This window comes from Pseudorca crassidens, chromosome 1, assembly GCF_039906515.1.
Source record: "Pseudorca crassidens isolate mPseCra1 chromosome 1, mPseCra1.hap1, whole genome shotgun sequence".
NCBI classification, from domain to species: Eukaryota; Metazoa; Chordata; class Mammalia; order Artiodactyla; family Delphinidae; genus Pseudorca; species Pseudorca crassidens.
In genome coordinates this window covers 187,935,131-187,957,138 of record NC_090296.1, presented here as the reverse complement: position 1 = coordinate 187,957,138, position 22,008 = coordinate 187,935,131, and the positions used below count along the sequence as shown (strand labels likewise).

The 22,008-nt window shown below is 39.7% G+C and overlaps 1 protein-coding gene across 1 annotated transcript in view; it reads right to left on the bottom strand.

The window, feature by feature from the left end:
- Nucleotides 1-21,690, bottom strand: part of GPR158 (G protein-coupled receptor 158) — a 324,536-nt gene extending 302,846 nt beyond the window's left edge. Inside the window, exon 1 of the mRNA XM_067703480.1 lies at nucleotides 19,943-21,690. Within this exon, the coding sequence (XP_067559581.1) occupies nucleotides 19,943-20,844 (902 nt within the window). The 5' untranslated portion in view covers nucleotides 20,845-21,690. The remainder of the gene's footprint in view (nucleotides 1-19,942) is intronic.
- Between the last annotated feature and the right edge of the window lie 318 nt (nucleotides 21,691-22,008).

Below are 22,008 nucleotides of genomic sequence, written 5' to 3'. Positions count from 1 at the left end.
GTGAATTCACCTTCCCTTAGAGTGTGAGCTTAACTTAGTGATTCACTTAGAATAAAATACGGAAAGGGAAAAATAGTAACTAGAATGGAGAAACCTGGCAAACGAACCAAGTGACCAAGGTTAACATCACCAGTAATAAGACATATCGATACTATGTACTCTGTGGTGTGATGCAATGAGAAGAGCATTTCCCCTCTATTGTATTCTTCCCAAAAGTCCATAACCTCAGGCTTATCATGAGAAAGCATCAGACAAATCCAAATAGAGGGATATTCAACAAAATACCTTAGCAGCACTCTTCAAAAGTGTCAACTGATAGTTGATAACATAAGAGAGTATTGTTTAAAGGCAGGGAAAGACTGAGAGACTGTCACAGATTGGAGGAGACTAAGGAAATATGAAAAACAAATGATATATTAGTTTGCTAGGGCTGCCATAACAAAGTACCCAGACTGGGTGGTTTAAACAACAGAAACGTATTTTCTCATAATTCTAGAATCTAAAAGTCCAAGGTCAAGGCATCAGTAGGGTTGGTTTCTTCTGAGACCTCTCTCCTTGGCTTGTAGATGGCCATCTTCTCTCTGTGTCTTCACATGGTCTTCCCTTTGTGTGTTCCTGTGCCCTAATTTCTTCTTATGAAGACCCAAATCATATTGGATTAGGGTCCATCTTAATGACCTCATTTTAACTTAATTACCTCTTTAAAGGTACTGTCTCAAAATACTGTCACATTCTGAGGTACTAAGAGTTAGGACTTCCACATACGAATTTTGGGGAAACATAATTCAGCCCATAAGGTATGGTATCCTATTTTGGATCCTGGAAGAGAAACAGAGCATTAGTGGAAAAACTGAGGAAATCTGAATAAAATCTGTAGCTTAGTTAACAGTGTTGTACTAATATTAGTTTCTTAGTTTTTAATAATTTTATGTAAGTTGTTAATGTTATAGGAAGCTGGGTGAAGGGTATATGGGAACTTCCTGTATTGTCTTTGCTAATCTTCTGAAAGTCTGAAAGTATTTCAAAATAGTTTAAAAATTTTTAGTTATAAAAAAACTAAATTTCTTTGAAAAGATAAATAAGGGAGACTCAATAATTAAAGAGAAAATATGCAAATAAACAGGAAATAGGCAAATAATACACAGAATGAAGATACAAAGGAATGTTTTTTAAAGCTATTATTATTTTAAAAACAATATATGATTATTTTGTAACAAACTTTTAAAAACTAGAGGAAATGAAAAAAATGGATAAATTGATAGAAAATATACAATGCCAAATTTGCCACAAAGGGAATATAAAACTTGAATACAACCATAAGCATAGAGAGTTTTAAATCATTCACTTCCCAGAAAAGCTTCAGGCCTGCGAACATGGTTTTGTATATGAATTCTACCAAACTTTTAAGGAAAAGTTCTTCTATTTTTACAAGTTCTTAAAACCAATAAAACCCAAAATTATCCAATTTATTTTATATGATTTTGATTCCAAGCCACATGAGGACAATATTAAAAAAACAAAGTCCCATTTTAACTCTGCATATAGATCCAAGAATCCTAAAGGAAATCTTGGCTAAGCAAATATTAAAATATATTAAAATAATTATACATTATGACCCACTGGTGTATATCTCAAGAATAAAAGGATGCTTTAACATCAGAAAGTATATCAATGAAATTCACAGCAATAATAGAAGAAGTTAGAAAAATTATATGATAGTTTTAATCAATGTAAAAAGGCATTTTACAAAGTTCCAACACCTAATTTTTTTAATGGTATACTAGAAATTGAAGGATACTCTTAACTTGGTAAAACTTGCCTCTGTCAACCCTATACTTAAAGGAAGAATTTTTTCTTTAAGATGTTCCCTTTAAGTCGAAAATGTTTACTATCACTGATGCCGTTTAACATAGTTACTGAAAGTTACAACTAATTCTGTAAGAAAAAAAAAGAAATGAGATATAAAGATCAGATTATTTGTAGATGATATGACTGTTTAGCAATAAAATCAACAGACAAATATGAGAATAAAAAGTTCAGCGGGGTTGATGGATACCAGATCAATGTACAAAAATCAATAGCATTTCTCTACACCAACAATCTCCAACAAAAGTTATAACTAAAAAGATGCCATTTAAAATAGCAACAGAACCCATAAATTATCTAGAAGGTAACTTAATCAAGAATACACAAAACCTTTATGGAGAAATTTTGAAGCTCTATTGAAGGACAAAACAGATGATCTGAATAAATGGAGAGACATCACATGCTCTGAAAGGGAATAATTTACTGTATTAAAAATGTCAATTCTCATCAAATGGAGCTATAAATTTAATGCAGAACCAATCAAAATTCTATATAGATTTTTTTTAGAAACTTGATAGCTTACTTTAAATAGAAAAATAAAAGTCAGCTTTGAAAAGGGGAAAGAGGTAGGCTTTGCCTAAGCAAATATTGAGACATACTACCCAACCACAGCAATGAAACATAATAGTATTGACCAGAAAACAGACATGGGAAACAGTGGAACAAAACAGAGAGCTCAGAGACATACACATGCATATAAGGCATTTATTTGTATGATAAAGGCTGATAATGTTGGGAACCTGGCTCACTCAATGGATAAAAATAATAACTGGATCACTACCCAATATCATATACTAAGGTGAACTCCCAATGTTAAAGACCTGACTGTGAAAGGTAACACTTTAATGGTAGTAGTTGATTATAAGAGAATATTTTTGTGGCAAAGCATTGAAAGACTTCTTAAAATGAAACCCAAAAGCGTAAACTGTAAGGCAAAATTTTGACTAAGTAAGTAGCATCAGAAATTTTTTAAAATTCCATTCAAGGGGAGATATTATGGGCAAAGTTACCTGAAAGATGACAGATTGGGTGATATTGCAGTGTCTAAAATTGACAAGGAAATAATATCTAGAATACAGCAGGATCTCTTGCAGCGAAACAGAAATATAGGAATCACAATAGGAAATGGGCAAAGGCTATAAACAAGCAGTTTACAGAAAAGTAAACCCAACAGGCTTACACGCACATGAAGAGATGCTTAAGCTAATTAGTAGTCAGAGAAATGCAAAGTAAAACAATAGTGAGATATCACTTTACATTCATTAAAATGGCAAAAAATTAGAAAGCTGTATGATGCCAAGTGTTGGCAGGAAAGTGAGGCTATAGGAGCCCCTATGCCCTGCTGGTGGATATGTAGACTGATGCAGCCTGTCTAGAGAGCAATCTTGCAATATTTTGTAAAATGATATTTACCCCTCCCGGTGACCCAGAAATCCTGCAATTCAGTTTATCTTTCAAGGAAATTCTCATGCAGGTCCATAAAGGGGAGTATAAGCTTACCATAGTGTCATTGTAATGGCAAGGAACTGAAGACAATCTGGGTGTCCATCCCTAGAACTGGACAATTTCTACATGCTATTTAGCAGTAGAGTCCTAGGCATCAATAGGGAAATGGACTGGTTGTATACATAGCAGGAAGAGATTCTTAAAACAGAATTGTATAACTAAAAAGTAAGCAGAATAATGAGAAATATAGCAATTATTTAACTGAAATGATTTGCACACAAATAGCACATGAACAGAAGAGCACACTTCACAGGTTAGTTGCTAGTGGGGTGGGATCAAGGAAAAGAGACTTTTTTTTTTTTAAGGGACGAAGAGCAATTTCCTTTCTGTTTCCTTATAACTGTAGAAGACTGTAGATTCATGTTTCAATCATCTTTGGGTAACTTCCTCACTTGGGGCCTCTCATCCTCAGAAAACACTGCTCACAAAAACATCTCTATCATTTAGCTCAAACCCATAACTACAAGAAGTACAGGAGAACCAAGAACACAGTCTGATTCCCTCTAGATTATCTTGAAGAATTTGACAACAGTCTGTCTTAAAGCAAGAAAATGTTCTCCCACACTACTTTGCAGCTGCCATGTCCAGAGAAGCTTGCCAAAGCTTGACATAGTGACAAATGTCTTCCTCTGTCTGACTTCTTGTTCTTGGAAGGCATTTTGGCAATCAGGTCTGTGTAGATCTGTGTATTTTGTGTGGGGAAAATAACTCAAGTTTGATTTCTAAAAAGAGAGAGAACCAATAAATATGAAGTAAGGTCAATCAGAACATCAGTTCTCCATCCACAAGTATACAATCTTTGGGGCTCTTGAAGGTGATCCTTTTTCAAAGTTAAGTGCAGCACATATCTTAAAGGTGCTAGGGTTTAAAGTTTGATAATAGATGATTGTCCCCCTGAAAAATACATTTTGAGTTTGCTGCTTTTGCAAAAGTAGCTGACTAATGTCTCATTTTATGGTTTTCCTTCACTGCAATAATTTTGAGCTACATTCTATTTCAATTTTAAATGAAGAAAGGACAGTTTATTTTATCAAACACATCCACAGTGTTCTTTATATCACCTCTTTGAATATGACCATTTCTAAATGGGGTGGAAAATCCCTTGTCAGGGAACCCACTACAAAGAGATCACCTGTCTTGATTCGTTTTATTCAAATAACACTTCTATAAAAGAGCAAGTACTTTTCTTGATTTATAGATGAGGAAAATAAGGTTCAGAAAAGTTATATAATATGTCCAAAGACATACTTTTTTTAATTGCTAGGGGAGAAAAAATAAGAAGAAAGTATATTCTGTCAGAAAATAAATGTCTAATGTGGACACTAACCTGTCTTAAAATATAACGATTTTCTACCTTGAGTTTCCTGGTGATTTCATTAAACAAGTCAGTTATGCTTGGCTACAATAGCTAAGTGAAAATAATCTTTTTTGTTAGTCATTTTTAAAATCATTATATTTCTTTTTTCTGTTGGTTCTTATTCATATAGCTCTTCAAGTCAAATTACCCATCTGATAATCTGCAGTTTTTTATTCTAAATGACTTCTTTGTAGACCCTAATATTTTATACAAAAGGTACAAATTAGCCGTTCATAGTAACTTTTCAGAGAAAGATATATAGCTTGTGCCAATGAATTCTTCTGATTTAGAAATAATAACAGTAAGCAAGGCTATAAGTATAAAGTAAATTTTAAATGTTCCCATTGGAATTTAAATTAAAGTACTTTGGTTAGATACCCAAGATATGAACTAAATATAGGATGTAAAAAAAAAAAAAAAAAAAATATAGGATGTACTTGTATGCTTAGAACCCTATGTTTTAAGTTATCATTTATTGGGTACTCATTGTGTGTCATACATTATGCTATACACCCTTAAAACACCCTCACTGAACTGTTATGTGACTGATATTATTCTCCCCAATTTATATTACAACTATATATGGTCAATATCATTCTCCTAAATAATAGTTGAGAAGTTTGGGACACAAAGAAGTGAAATAGCATACCTAAGGACACACACCTAATAAGTAAAATAACTGAGTATGATGTCTATAACTTAGGTATAAGGGTAAGGAGACTGGTCAGAAGACCTAAGTTTGAGTTCTTGTTTAAGTTGGTGAGTTGAGCGTGTTTCTCCACCTCGTCCCTCCACTTTAATGGCAGTAAATAGATACAAGAGGGAATGAGAAGAAGTAGTTGACCAGAAATTTGACATAATTCTTCATCACCATACTGATGATAAGCCAGAGTGGTGGCAGCTAAGCCCAGGACATGCTCAGGAGAAGGCTGGAACAGAGGTGGAAACTATTCTTTAAGCAGAGTTTCCAGAAAGATTTTAAGCTCAAAGTCAACAGGTATCAAGAGTGGAAGTAGAAAATGAGGCAGACATCAAGGTGATGAATTGAAGGATTTCCTTCTAAACAGTTACACGAGTTGGCACATCCTCTCCTTGCGTGCAGTGATGACATTTATTCCCAAGCTAAAAACCAAGATCTATTCTGTAAAGAGATTGAAAGAAATGTCTGGAAAGAACTAAAACTTCTAAATGGTTATAGTTCTCCCAGAGTAAACGTCTAGGGTGAGCCAGAAACTGCCAGCTTCCTTCTCAGGCATCCTAAAATGAATGTTGAAAGCCTGACAGTCACGGGGAGGCCTACTGAGGAACTAGGCTACTCATCTGCCGTAGGAATCCATGCCATCTAGCTATATATGTTTACCTAGCCCTTCAGTCATAACATTGATGGCTAATAAGGATCATATTTGAGATGAACTGGTAGCATAAAGGAGAAGAACTGGTATGAACAAGCAAAATAACCGAACCTGGAACAAACAGCAATAATTCAGGGAACAGAAGACAATTCAATAGATATTTTAATTAATATCTCAAAGAGATTTAAGAAAATGAACATACAATTATGAAAAAGAAATAATTAGAGCAAGAAAGAGTTCATGGAAAGTAAAAGTGAGTGCTAAATGAAAACTAATTTAATTTTTCAAAAAGGTAGAAAAAATAAAATCTTCTAGAAAGTAAAGTAAAAAGAAAAAGAGATGAAAAATGAGAGAAGAGCTAAGAAATACAGGGATCAATCCAGAAAGTTGAATACCTAACTATAGGAGTTCCAGAAAGAGAAAATGCATAGCAGAATGTAGTTTTAAGCCATCATAAAAGAAAATTACTGAGTGGAAAAGTCTAAAAGGGCCAACTAAGTGATGAGGTTGATGAATGAAAAGAATCACATCTAAGCATATCATCATGAACATTCAGAACCCCACGGAAAAAGAAAAGATCTTAAGAGTTTCCGTGAGGAGAAAAGATTACCTACAAAGGTATAATGAATCAGGTTAATAACAAATTTTTCACCAGCAACAATGAATGCTAAAAACAATGTAACAATGTCTTTAAAATTCTGAGGGCAAAATGACTTTGAACCTATAATCCTATATACAGACAAACAATCAATCATGCATGAAGACAAAGACATTTTCAGACACGGGGAGACTTAGAAATTTTACCTTCCACAGATTCTTTCTGAAAAAGTACTTGAAATTGCGTTTTAGGGGTGGGGAGAAAAGAAGAATTCTTGAAATAAGAGGACCAGCACCCAACACACAGCTGGATCCAAAATTTCAATAATTTGAAAATTGTTCCATGATAGGTATTCTGCAGAAGACCTAAAGCAATTTGTACACATTATGGGACTCCAAGAAGCATGTCTTCAACAAAAATGTAAATTTTCTTTAACAAACGATTGATTAAGAAGTTGGATGATCTTAGAAATAAGAAAACATAGGGTTTCTTTTTATTTCTTTAACGTGAAGAGAAAAGCAATTGGCAGCTGCATGGAGGGAAAATAGGTGAAAAGTCTCCATGCAGACATGCACAAACTAAAGGTAACATGGTTTTGTGCAACTGATCTAAAAAAAAGGGAGGGAAAATCCATTGGTCCTTGAAATTTGGAACATTCTAAAAATGGCATAGATTCAGATATTCAGATTTTAATTTTTAGAAGCAACTAATGGACAAAACACAGAAGTGGATTTTGGGTTTTTTTTTTTTTACTGCAGTGACAGACTGAAAATGTTACCATCTTGAATTACCTAAAAGTATTGGAATAGGAGTAGGAGCATAAAGAAAGAAAAGAATAGAAGATACTATTTTAAATTGATGGATATAAAAGTCAAGGTAACCAACAGAAAAATTTTAAATATAATTAATAAAACAATGGAGAGAGTAGAGAAAGGAAAAGTGAAATATAAAGAAGCTAAGTTTCACACTTGTCGTATCAGAGAAGCTGATCATCGTATCATCGTATCATCATCAGTGTATCATGGTGATGATTTTAATCCCCAAAATTCATAATCCCAATTTTCCATTGATAATTCTCTTCATTAGAGATGTACTTCTGCCTATACTTCCTTTCCTATGGTACAAAGTCTGGTTCCTCCAAATTCATGTCCAAATGTTTGTGGTGTCCCTTCTGGCTTTTCCAGTCTCACTTCTGTATCTTGTGCCTCTCACTGGCAGTTTCTGAGGCAGCCCCTAACCTGACATCTTAGTCCTCACCATAAAAGACAACAGAGTGAGGCGGGAAATGCCAAACGACAAGACCTGCCCGCCACAAGCTTGAGAGAGGTAGGGGACCCACTGCATGTCATCTCAGGCATGCTGGTGAGGGAGAAAAGTGTTTTGCCCCTGAGTTTGCCTGCTGTGCCTCTGCCTTTAGTCTCCTGCTGTTTGTGTTTGGAAAGGGTTTCACCGTACAGGTTTAAGCCAGGGAACAAGAAAAGCACCCAGCTGATTTTTGCAAGAAATTCTAGATTTTCAATCTCTACCTCCCTTACCACTCAACTCTTTCAGTGTATTCATTCACAGCCAAGAATGGAGCAGCTGTAAATAGCTTCTTTGACTGAAATCTCATCAGAGAAGCTGGAAAGCCCAAGCTCTCAGAGCTAAGGGAGGCACTGGGCAGGAAGGCCAAGACAGAAAGGAGGAAAGAAAAATGGAAAGCAAAGAAAACGAAAATACATCCACAATCTACATAGTACTACAGGGCTAGAAATTTGTAAAACCCTTAACATGTTTCTGTATTTTAACCACTTACTGAGCACCTTCTACATCCCTTACTCTCATTTTCTATGTCAACCCCCCCCCACTACATTCCAGCAACATTGACTTTCTTTGTGCTTTTAGAGCATTTGAAGCTCATTCCTATCTCAAGGCCTTTGTTCTCGCTGTTCCCTATCTCAAGCATGATTCCTAAGCTTAAGCTTGTTTCATGGCTGTCTCCTCATCCTTCATTTCTTAACTCAGAGTCACATCTTCAGAGAGGTTTTCCTTAATCACCCTATTTACTGCAACACGCCTTACCTCTCAGCCATTCTTTACCACATCATATTTATTTTCTTATAGCATTTGTTTGTATCAAGAATTATATTTATCTTGCTTGTTTGTCATCTGTGTCCCCCCACCCACCAAAATAATCCACAGGTACAGGGATTTTTATCTGTCATTTTCACTATTATATCCTCAGTACCCATACTCCTAGCCAGGCGCATGTTATATACGTTATTATTTTATTTTTATTTTATTTATTTATTTTTTTTGCGGTACGCGGGCCTCTCACTGCCGTGGCCTCTCCCGTTGCGGAGCACAGGCTCCGGACATGCAGGCTCAGCGGCCATGGCTCACGGGCCTAGCCGCTCCGCGGCATGTGGGATCCTCCCGGACCGGGGCACGAACCCGTGTCCCCTGCATCAGCAGGCGAACTCTCAACCACTGTGCCACCAGGGAAGCCCACGTTATTTTTTTAAATAACACATTCCATACATTATGCTAAGCTCTTTACATAGGTAAGATTGTTTACTCTTTACAGTGTAATCTGTATTCTTTGCAGATAAAGAAATTGAGTCACAGAAGGAAATAACTTGCCCAGTATCACACAGTAAGTGAAAGTGGAAGCTCTAGATTCAAATCTAGGTTTTTAATCCTAAAACCCTTCTTCTTAGACACTATTCCATACTTCCTGAAATATGCAAGGCACTTTCAAGAGGCAGTGAATATGGGAAATCATGAAATGTGGTCCTTGCATTTGAAGGACCTGTAGAACTGGTTGGGGAAATAGGATGTTTACATAAAGAGACAAATTATAACAACAAGAGGCAGCTGCTCTCATGATAGTCTCTGTGATCCCTCTGCCTTCATAACCTACTAGTCATTCTGCCCTTGCCAGTAGGGTCATGGCCGGCAGCCAAAGTTTTTGCACGACTACAGCTGAAGCTGCCAAGTATTTACAACTCTTAATTCTTACTCTTAAAATTGTTTAAAAGGAATTTTATGTGTTTCAAGCTTATCAGATACTGTTTAATTTTTCACACGTTTGTGTTTAAGGACCAGCTCCTTGTGAATTATGGAGACTTTGGTTTTTGTTTTGTTTTGTTTTGTTGAAATTTACTTTATTTTTATTTATTTTTGGCTGCGTTGGGTCTTCGTTGCTGCACGCGGGCTTTCTCTAGTTGCGGCGAGCGGGTCTACTCTTAGTTGTGGTGCGCGGGCTTCTCATTGCAGTGGCTTCTCTTGTTGTGGAGCACGGGCTCTAGGCGCGCTGGCTTCAGTAGCTGTGGCACACGAGCTCAGTAGCTGTGGCACACGAGCTCAGTAGTTGTGGCACACAGGCTTAGTTGCTCCGTGGCATGTGGGATCTTCCCAGACCAAGGCTCGAACCTGTGTCCCCTGCATTGGCAGGTGGATTCTTAACCACTGCGCCACCAGGGAAGCCCCAAGACTTTGTTTTTGATACAGACTTCTGAACCTGTCCCCACATGTCTTCTTCACAGGGTCTGAAAGGGCCTAGGAATGTACTATCAGGCTTTTCAGGTGATCCTGATACCCAGCCAAGTTTGGAATCAGTGAATAATGACCGTCAATTAATGTTTACTTGATGACTCAGGGTCTTTTTATCTGTGCCTGTTATTAAACTACAAGTTCACTGCAGCCATAGCCAGTGCAAGTGATGGTCACCACTTCCCTGGGTCTCAATTTCCTCATGTGTAAAAGTAAAAATAAGTTGGATTACATGATCTCTAAAATCCTTTTTACTTCTAAAATTCTAATTCTTCAAAAAGGAGCTTTCCCAGGATGTTTACTAGAACATTGTTTCTTTCAAGAATGCCCCAGTTGTTATTTGCTTCTTTCTCAAAAAAGTGGAAAGACAAATAGATTTCTAAATAACTTTCAGAGGGCTGTAATACGAGGGCCTTCCCACAAATCTAATTATTAAGTTAGTACCTGAAACAGCTTTCTCAAGTGTGCCTTATCCAGATAAATAGTAATCTTCATCTTTCTCTTCATGAGCTTTGGTCTCATCTCTTAACATTCACAACATCATCTCTCATTTCTCTGTAATCAACACAATATACAGCAGCACGCTCCTCGTTTCTTGCCCCTGAAGCTCACATGTACTACATGTTTATGGATGGCACAGGAGGAAGTAGGCATGCATCAGTTTGTGCTATGGTAATTTGTAAAGCCTAAACATTCTTTTCCATCATGTAGCCATTGTTATTTTTTAAGGTTTCTTCTGACAGGATTCTAAACATAGTAATGTTAAAAACTGTCTTTAAACATGTTAAAGCCTTAAATAATGTCTATATAATATGTCATTTTAATTATTTCTTCTAGGAAATTTCATTTATAATATGTTCAAATTATGAACAGCTTCTAGTTGAATAAAAGTGGCAAACAGAGCATTTTAGGGAATTCCCTGGTGGTCCAGCTGTTAGGATCCGAGCTTCCACTGCAGGGGGCCTGGGTTGGATCCCTGGTCGGGGAACTAAGATCCTGCAAGCCATGCAGCGCAGCCAAAAAAAAAAAATCATTAAAAAAACTAGAGCATTTTAAGAATATATATTGTAAGGTATTAATATTCCTTTAATGGGATAAGCTCTGCATCAGCCTGTTTATAGCTTTGACTTCCTGAGATAAAGTTCTGAAATGCAAGCACAGTCAACCTATCTTTATAATGATTAAATCTTCAGGAACTTGATACCTCACTACTTGCTAGAAAAGAATAATTCAGTTTCATCAGAACTATGAAAGTGCTCAGTGGTAAACAGAGCTTCATGAAAAAGTAAAACACTATTCCACAGCATCATAGATTGCTAACTGTTTTTCATCATTTCATTCATCTCCATTTGTTCCATGTCCACACTCCTCTCTACCCCCTACTTTCTCCCTCTCTCCTCTCTTTGTCCCCACAGAGGTTCACACACACACACACACACACACACACACTCATTTTCTTTTCCAAATGCATCCTTTAATGGGAAATCTTAAATATGAAACATTTAGCTATATAAGTAGCAAATCCATGCTTAGCAACAAGTTCTGGAAGTAATTTGGCCAGATGTTCTTTTTAAGCCTTAATGACATCTAAATGTGAATTAATATTCCATCGATTCATCAAAATTTTCCAGTTCTCATTCATGTCAGATTCTACATATGCAGTGATCTTATGTTCCAGACAAACAAATAGAAATGTGATCTGACAAACTCACACACACACACACTCTCTCTCTCACACACACACACACACACACACACACATACACACACACACACACACATAGATACATATAGAACTCTTGAAATAGGATAGCCACAGAATAGCATTTTTATATGTGTTTCCTCTACACCAGCTGCTTTCAACCAGAGACATTTTTACCCCTTAGGTGATACTTGGCAATGTTCGTAGACATTTTTGATTGTCACACTGGGCAGGGAGGTTGCTACTGGCATCCTGTGGGTAGAGTCAGGGGTGCTGCTAAACATCTTACAGCGAAAAAGCCCCCACAGAAAAGGGTTATCTGCCCCAAATGTCGATAGTTCTGAGGTTGAGACACCTTGCTGTACACAGTGGTCTAAGGCATCAAATAAGGGGACAGCCAAACTCTTCATTCCATTCCCGGCAACTGACTAGAAAAGAAAGAGAAAAAACACATACCTCCACAATTCCATTTAAATCTCTTTAACCAAAACTAGTTACATGGCTACACCACAAAGCTTTTTTTTCCACCCTGAAACCTCTAAGCACTTTAGAAAGGAAAGACAGATCTAGTCCCTCTATTTTTAGTTTATAAGTGGTCTTGTATTCTCACTGTCCTATCCATCTCCCCACAGTGTGAGTGAAATGCTTTGCCAGATGGTGTAGGAAAGATTTTGATAATCCTTACCTCACCTATTCTGAAAATAAGTTTCTGCAGCTTCTGGCCCGATGTTTTGTGTATTTCACATATATTAAAAAGACAGTGTAGTTACATGTTTTAGTATAGTTTGTCTTGTTTTAAAAATTATTATGAACACAAATAGCAATCTGATATACAGCAGTAAGGTCTAGGTTTTTTGTTTCCATATAGGCATATTTTGCTGCATATTGATAGCTTATAGATGATAGTAGAACTTTATAGTTGGAGAGACCATGGAATTTAATTTCCCATTTTCTAATATCACAGTTCATCAAATATAAGATGCCATTAATTGTAAGATATGCTATTACGTTCTGTACCACTAAAAGAAAGTGTTTGCCAATTGGAAATGACATGCCCCCAATCATTAAGACACATCTCAGTTTGAGAGACATCAAAATGTGGAAAAGGTACATCTTAGAATTGATCAAATACATTATTTTGTACTACAATACCTTTTCCTCTTTCTGAGATAAAAGCCATGTGTCTTGTTATTCTATAAAAATCCTTCCACGATAATGTAATAAGGCATACACGTTGGAAAACACATAAGTGGTGAGAAAACCAGGTTAAGAAAGTAAACCAACATCTTATGTAATTCTAAGTTCCCTTTTAGGTTATAAGTGCACTGGGTACTTTGCTAACTGGACAGGATTTTTTTTTAATCCTGTTTTGTCTTATTCTAAATGGGGGAAAGTTACAAGAGGTATTATAATGAATAAAAATTAACTGGATTTCAATTAATTATAAGTATCAGTTAACTATAAAAGAGAAAGAGACTGCCTTCTTTAATAAAAAGGAAGGAAACTGTTTTTTGGAGAAAATGATCTTGGGGTCAGATCACATTTAAGCTAATCTCTGTTTTCTATAAATTCTACCTATAATGAAGGTAATAAAACTAGGTGACTCCTGTGATTGCTTTGAGGCACTATAATATCCTTTGGTGTAAAAGAGAAAGTCAGTCATGGTTCCTACACTAAGTTTGGTATTGTAGAAAATGGGGCTGGGGGGGGTGGGTACCTGAGAAAGACTTTTAGCCAAGAGCATTAATTTTTTCCTAAACTGAAGAAGTATTTTATAGAACAGCCTATCCACCTAAATCTTTTCATAGGTCAAGTTTTAGGAAGAAAGACTTGTTAGATGAGTAAATGCCCAGCCAAAGTAGAAATTACACCAGAAAAGGTTTCTTGCTAAAACTTGAAAAACGAATAATACTAAAAGACCAGCAAAACAAGCCAATGTACGTATGTGCCATAGCTGTGCTGGGCAAGAGCCTAATGATGCTGTTGTCTGCAAAGTCTCCGAAACATAGCCCCAAGACCGCTGAACTGCCTGTTTGCACATAGTGGCCATCAAGCTGCCAAAGTTATCAAAATTCCAATGCACTGTTTCAGTAATTCTGTTTAAATAACCCTGTGAACATCAATCCAGAGCTGAATAGAGAAAACAAACAAGACCCTAATGCTTCTGTACCAATCAAGTACAAATAACACCAACAGCATACTTCTTGGCATCCCAGTATATTACAATATAATCATAAAACACGGTGCATCTTGGAAAAAGTTAGCCTTAAAACCCTGAACAGTGAACAACAAACTGCTGCTTTTATGAAGTTGAAAGTAAAATTTGACTTATCCAGCAATTGAGGCCATAAAATCAGTCTTGTGAGGCATGAGTTCTCTCCCCAGAGGGGAGGCCTAAACTCTTGTCATTTATTTAGCAGTCTTGAAATCCCATTTCAGCTTCCGAATGCGTGTTCTAGAAGGTGGCAAGATAATGCTGTACCACTGCTACACCACACTAAATAGCCTCCTTTGAAGTATTAACACCAACTACAGAGTTAAGTCAGAGACAGGTTGTTTTTAAACAGTAAGTAGGAGCTTCAGGATGCCTAAACATTGATTACCTTGGGGAAAATTACACAAGTGTACTGAGGCCCTTGGTTTAGAAATCTGTGAAACAGCTTCTTGTTGACTTTAAGTAAATTTCAGGTGATCTTTCAAGATCTAGAAACTCAGATCATGCTTATTCTTATTTTGAAATGGAGTTCTCATTTCCCTTAGTATATATACTTAATTCAGTGTACACCGAGAGGGCTTTCTCTAAATATCCTATGAGTAAATGACCATGATAAAGTTAAACACTGAACATATATGAACATGATCTGCATTTAAGTGAGGATACATTAACTGGTTTCAGCATAACCATCGAAACTTCACAAGTTAAAGTGACACATTTAATTATGTACATAATCATAGACTTTTAGATTATAAGGAACCCAACAGGTCACCTAGTCCAGCCCCCTTTAATTTACAGATGAGGAAACAGGATTAGAAAGGCAACTGCTGCCCATGGGAACACCATAGTCAAGGATGTGGTCCAGGCTGGGGTCAATGTCTCCTGTCTCCAAGGCCAGTATTTCCCCCATGATCCACTGTAATTACAAGCCTTCGCAATAATAGGAATGAAACTAAGTCATTATATAAATTATAAATTACTATAAATCATGTGACTTTAATACAACTAAAAGTGTTCAGTATTTAGGAAGACAGACGCTGTGACACAAAATATTTACTGAACTTCCTGTGTGATGACAGTTCTTCATTTAGTCTTTACAAAATCCCAAAGATACACTTTACTATTCACAGCTTAAAGATGAAATAATTGAGACTCAAAAGCCTCAACAGCAGAAGTCCATCTAAAAACTCTGTTCCATTACCCAGGTAGACAGCTCTGTCGTGTTCCTATAGGTAACCTCTTCACCACTACCAGTACCCACAAGAGAGACAGGATATGTTTGGCCTAGAGCAAGATGGTCTTTTCTCTAATACTATGTAAATTGGCATCTGCAGAGATCTATACCAGAATCTCTGATGGAGGTGTGTGGGCACATGTTTGTGAAGGAGAGGGAAGTAACCCCTCAGGAGTCAGTGACTCAGTGACACCAATGTTAATTATGTAAGTTTCTAAAAAGGCGTTTCCACACTATGGTGGAAAAATGCACATCTGACATTCATTTGGTGTCCTCTTCTTCTGCACATTCCTCCCCCATCAATATCATTTCTACAAGGTACTGCATTTATGTGTATCAGTCCTGTTTCCAAAGCCTCCTTGTTGCCCGTTGGATAGGTCGCTTAACAACTCATAGAACAAAGAGTTATAAAGGTATATGGATATCGCCAAGTCTCTTTCCACGTTTTAATTGTGCAGAAACTGATTTTCAGACAGGTAATACAGCCAGTCAGAGACAAAACTGGGACTTAGGGCAAAGTTCTGACTCAAGTCTAATACTCTTCTCTCTATACAACATACTTGATTATATGATTGGCCAAAAAAACAAGTGTCTGTCACTTATTTGGCCAAATATATTAATTATTTCAAGCCAATACCATGTTACATTTTTAATAACAAGGTGAAAACAAAATTGGTAATTAAGAGATAGCAGCATAGGGTAGTAGAAAGACAATACAAGCCTCATAGCTAGATAGATCTAAATTTAATTCACGCTCCCTAATTTACTAGCTGTGTTGCCCTGGGCAAGTTGCTCAACTTTCCTGAAGTTGTAACTACCTGAGAATACTAAGAACTACATGCAGTGGGATATTTATAAAACATCTGACACATAGTAGATGCTCAATATATATTGGTTCCCATTAATTCTAACCCACCACAAAAGAGCTGTGCCACTCTAGCAAATTCCTTTAGCCCTCTGGGTCTTAGTTTCCTCCACTGTACAATGAGAAGAGGAAAGAAACCAAATGAATTCCAAAATCCCTTACGGATCATCAAGTAAGAATTCCCAAAGGTTCCTTTACCTGAATTTAAATTCAACCAACACTTAGGTACCCTTATATTCATCCTAGGCACTAAACAGTTCCAACCACCACCAGGAATATGTCTATGATTTCATTAGAATGGGCTCAAACTCCATAGTACTTTAAGTTCCACACAGAAAAATTAGTGTACAAAAGCAAAGGACTTAACTTTGAAGAAAACTCTGCAAGGACATCACAAACCTAATATGATAAATAAAAATAATTTAGAGTATACCTTAAATTGTTAGTCTCTCTTTTTTTTTTTTGCTGGGATAGAAGATGAGAACTTAAGTGTTTATACTATAGGTCTATAACAAGACTCAGGAGCCATTTAGGTAAAGCACTAATGCCATTTTGGGGGGAAAAAAAGAGCAATAAACTTCTCTTCACATGTGAGTCTTATACTAGGCCTTAAAATTTAAGAAACCTGTGTCATTCTGAAGCAGAGGAATAAAATTTATTCTGAGAGGTGTTTTACAGTGATAAGCATTAATATAAGAAGGTAGTTGACCATGTTTTCCACATTACTTTTGAATTTCATATTTCAGATTTGAATTCTCTAAAAATAAAATATAATTTAAATCTTGAACCTTGTAAGTAAGACCTGGGGAAATATTAGCTGAAATAGTAACTGAAGTTAAATGAAAATCTTACTACAAAGTTTATCCTCCTCTTCTCTTCCATGAGGAAATCATTAGCAAATTTTTTTATTACAGATAAGGCTTTTTGCACATAACACTCTATAGATTCAAAATAGATTTAAAATCATGATTAGAGCCTAGTCATGGTTTCTCAGAAATTCATTTGGGGTTTACCTGTTACCATACCTGTACAATATTATTCACTTACGTTATAAAAGTTTAGAATACACATCTTAGGTGATAAAACATCAACAACATCAAAAACATTTGCCTTTTATGAGTATGAAGAGACAGAAAAGGCCCATTGAAATTTATATATATATATGACATAGTGTGTGATTCTTGGACAAGTCGCTTCACCTTTCTTATCTGTTTCTTTATGAAACAGGAAGAACCATCTGATCTAAGATTTCTTCCAGTTCCTATAATTAACATCTGTGCGAATCCTCAATACAGTACTTGAGGAGCATGGGACATGGGGCAAAAGTACTCACAGGAGAGCACTTATTCTGCTCTTCATGCGTGCTGCTAGGAGGAGCCAGATTCTGTAGAGAGCCACACACTAAATGGCCTGGCTTCGTGCCTTGGCTAAAGAACACCATCGATGACTAGGAAGGCACTTAAAGAGACTCAGCCAGAGGAAACAATCTATTTTCTGAACATAGTCCAAAAATTAGATAGGGTCGTGTGAGCCTACACAACATGACCCCTGGTGTCTCAGCCTTTTATCTTGGCCTGCGGAAGGCCTGAGTTCATGTAGGTGACCTATGCTTTCTAAGCCTTATGAGAAATACTTCCGAAAATGAATGGTTCTCATCCCCAGTCTCACATCTGACCCTTGAAAATACATATATTTTTATGCAGCAGCTGCAATACATGCAGCACTCCTAAGACACCTTCATGAGACATAGTTTAGCATAGTGGTTAAAAGTGTGAATCGAGCTCAAATCCCGACTCTACTGCTTAACTGCTGCGTGATCTTAGGAAAGAAGCTTAATCTTTCTGTGCTTCAGGTTCCTTTTCTGTAAAACGGGGAAACTAATAAAACCTAACCCAGGTTTGTTGTGAGGATTAATCAAGATAATACATGCAAAGCAGTTAGCACAGAGCCTAACATAAAGTATCAATATACATTAGTAAGCTGGATGAATGGATAGATCAATCGATCGATTGATCAACTGATCTTTCAGTCCTGGGCCCTGGGACTCCCTGAAAAGGCTTATGCGAAGGCCAAAAGCAATTTTCTAGCAGTGAATGGCATCTGCAGATCTTTTCTGAGCAAATAATATAGCAAAGACTCAAAGCTGGGCTCAGCTTTTACTAATAGGATCCTGCAGAAATCAGGAGGAAATAAGATTATCCTTAAAGTAGGAAAGAGTTACGCTGGTTTAAGACAAGATCCTTTAAAGAGATAGACACACCAAAAAAACATTTAATATGGTCATACAGAATTAGAGAAAGGAGGTTACTTTTCATTTATACCTTCTCAAGTGTTGCCAGCATTAAAAGCCACAGAATTTTATAACTCCCTAGAGACCATCTAGTTCAACTCCCTTACTTGATAGGTAAGTTGTTGAGGCCCAGAGAGATTAAGCAACTTTCTTGAGGTCATTCAGCAGTAAATAACAGTGCCAAGACAAATAAGCTTTCTGACTCCTCCCATTTGCCCACCCAGTACTCCCCCTGGTAACTTTCACCAGGTCATCATCCTGTCCTTGTTGTACCAAAAGGGCATTAAAACACACACGTTTCTCACTTTTGCCCAGTTTCCCAAAAAGTACAGAAGCAACCTCAACCCCCAAGACCTTCTTCCCATTGGGAATTGGGGAGGATACCAGTCAATCTGTGGCCTTCTCCCAGGCCTTCTTTGGAGTTTCTACTCTTTCCTTTCTGTTCCTCATGTTCACTCAACAGGGCTACTTCTAAAAGTCCCTCACCCCAAAAATCAGGCACGTCCCAGGGCACAAGTTACCACCTGCTAATCTGCAAATTCTCATCTTCCCACAAATGCTATACCTTGAGGCAGGAAATACAGAACTATTACTAAATTTTCTCTGAGCTCCCTGAGTGAATTCAGTGAGAACTGATCCCTCCCTCCCTAGGATAACTCAACCAGGTTCATTTATAAAATGTGTGTATGTGAAGGGCCAGAGAACCCTTAGGTGTGCCTAACACAGAAAACAGGAGAAAGAGGGGACCAAAGAATGGGAGATGGGTTGAGGGAAGGAGGGAGACAAGTAGAAGGAGCGCACCTGTCAAACTGCAAAGTATGGATCCTAGAGACAGCTGTGCTGCTGGGACTGACTCACTGCTGAAGGGACAGAACTGCCCAGGGGATTGCAGCGTTTTCATTAGGCGCTCTGGTAACTGACTAACAACAGACTGGCGCCTCAAACTACACACGTAGGAAGAAGTAGGTAGAGCCTATCCCGAAGTGGCGGAAATAACGAACTCTTTTCTTCCCACTCCCTTTCCTACTCTTGTGAGTTGGCTCGCCACTCTGTGCCTGGCTGGCATGCCCTGAGCTTGCCAGGGTGCAGTGCATCACCCCTGACCGAGAACTCCCCTCCCTGCTCTCCCGAGGGTTAGAGAGAAACATAGGGCATCTCTCAGCTCTACCAAGAGCTCCCGTCCCTTGCCCCTTGCAGGGGAACTGATTTGAGAGAAAAGCTTTTGCTGAGTGTCTGAAGCTGACAAATGCGGGGCACTTCTTGTCCCTAAGCACTTGCGCCTGCGTGGGGTGTCCCTCAGCCTGGGGCTCTGCTTTGAAGGTGGGAGGCCTAAATGTCACAGCCACAGTGTTCCTTCCCCACATGCGCACCTACCCATGAACCCGGAAAGAAGGCTTTGCTTTTATCTTTTTTCCCTCCCTACCTGAATTCCGGGACCAGGTTAGGCTGCAACCCGTAGAAAGCAGCGGAGAGAGTGACCAACCACCCGGGCTTGTAACTGCCGTTCTCGCACTCCAGATAAGGCGGAGACCACTTGACGTGGCTCTTGTCCCCGCTAAGACCGTCCCTGCGCCGCCAGCTGTGGCCCAGGCCCCGGGGCCCCTGATTGGAGCCGCGGCGGTGCAAGTGAGTCCTCCACTTGCGCCGGAGGCCGTGGAACCACTCGGTCTCCAGCGTGGCGTTGGCCAGGTGGTGTGCTGAGGAGGACAGGTCCTGGAGCAGGATGCGACTCTCCTCGCGCGTGGCCTGGAGGAAGACCTGCGGGGCTGGGGCGGACAGCGACTCGGTGCTGAAGGTGATGGCCGCCCGGGAGATGCTGGGCTCACCCTCCAGGAGGCTCCGCACCAGTGCCCGGTACCACTCCAGGTCGTCCTGCGAGTTCTGCTCCCGCGACTTATTGCTCTGCAGCATCATGTTGAGGAAGTTGGTGGCGTGTGTCAGCGTGTCCAGCGCCCCGTGCAAGGAGGGATGGGAGCTGGCTAGGGCAGGCGACTTCCCCGGCAGGCCCGCCAACTCGTAGCGGCTGGAGCAGTTGGCTCGCTTCAGCTGGTGGGAGTCCCCGGTGTAGAGGTAAGAGGCCACGTCCATGGGCACCTCCTCGGCGATTTTCTGCGCCAAGATGGTGCCGTCGGTGGAGCGGCTCCAGGGAGCCGAGGGGTCCGAGGCAGAGGCTCGAGCCGGCTGCTGGGCGTGCTGCTTCGCCCTCAGGGTCTTCTCTCGAGAGGAATCCGTCCGACTTGGAGGGTCGCGGCTGGCGCCGGCAGCTCCCAATCCCAGGTGAACGAGCAGGAGGCAGCAGAGTAAGGGGTTAGCCATGGCTCCCATCTGCCTCGCAGCAAGGAGAGGAGGTAACGGAGGGAGTCACTTTTTAAATTTTGGTCGTCAATCTATCAGCACTAAGACTTTTACTAGGAGTCTTCCCCCTTTTCAGCTGGCACCCAATCCAAAAGGACTTTAAAATAGGGATGTTCTGAAATACGCGCGGCTGACTGAGCTACCGTCGCAGGAGATCAGATCACCTGTGGCAACGCCGGCTGCTCCTGCTCCACCATGGGTCTGCTCGGGATTGCGCACCTCGCAGCCTGGAGCCCAGCAGCTTACATCCCCTCTAGCCGCCGGCAGCTATAGTTGGCCTGCTTACGTCTTTCTGCTTAGCAGCTTCCACCGCCGCTCTCATTGAGGTGTGTTCAGGAGCTGCTGCTGCTGCTGCTGCTGCTGCCGCCGCCGCGGCCGCCAAAGACACTGCTCCATCGTCTCGCCCGTGGCAGGTCGTTCCCGCCTCCCGGCTCAGGCTCCTCCTCGTCCGCTTCGCCCCGAGGCGCGGAGCGCGCGCGCCCAGACCCGCACCGCGAGCGCAGCAGCTAGGGTTTCTTTTAAGGCGTTTGTCTTTCCGGAACCACGAGGGCTAGGCAGCTGGTTAATTGGAGTCTTTAAGTTTGGCCACAAACCACACTCCTGCCTCTCCCTGCTCTCGGGAGGAAAGCCGGTTTAAAGAGGCGGCTTGACCGCAACCAAACCCTTGTAGGGCGGCTTCAAGTCGTCTTGCGCCCTGTTTGGCCGGCTCCTCTGTCAATCAGCCGACTGCCGTTTGTTGGGCTGGTGCGGAAGCTGTCCAGTGCTGAACCCGAGGCGCAGGAGGAGGCGGTGGCGCGGGATGCAGCTTCGCTGAGTCCTTTCACCCGCTCGCGTTCCCTGATGACTCGGGAACCTGAGGGGGTGAGAGGTGGGGTGGGCGGAGTGAAGGGAGAAGCAGACGTGTGGTGGCTCAGAGCGAAGGAAACTTGGACGTACCGAGGAGGAGGGTGTTGGCATTTGCATGCTTAGTTAAATCAGCCTTTCCTTTTGCCTGGTAAAGAGGGAGAAAGTAGTTTTCATTTGTGGCTTAAATCGGAGGGGAGGGACGTAGGATGGAGACGTGTCCTCCCGAGCATCTGCTCATTTTGGGCAAATTATCAAATCTTCTTCCTTGTTGTCGGTTAAAGAAATGAT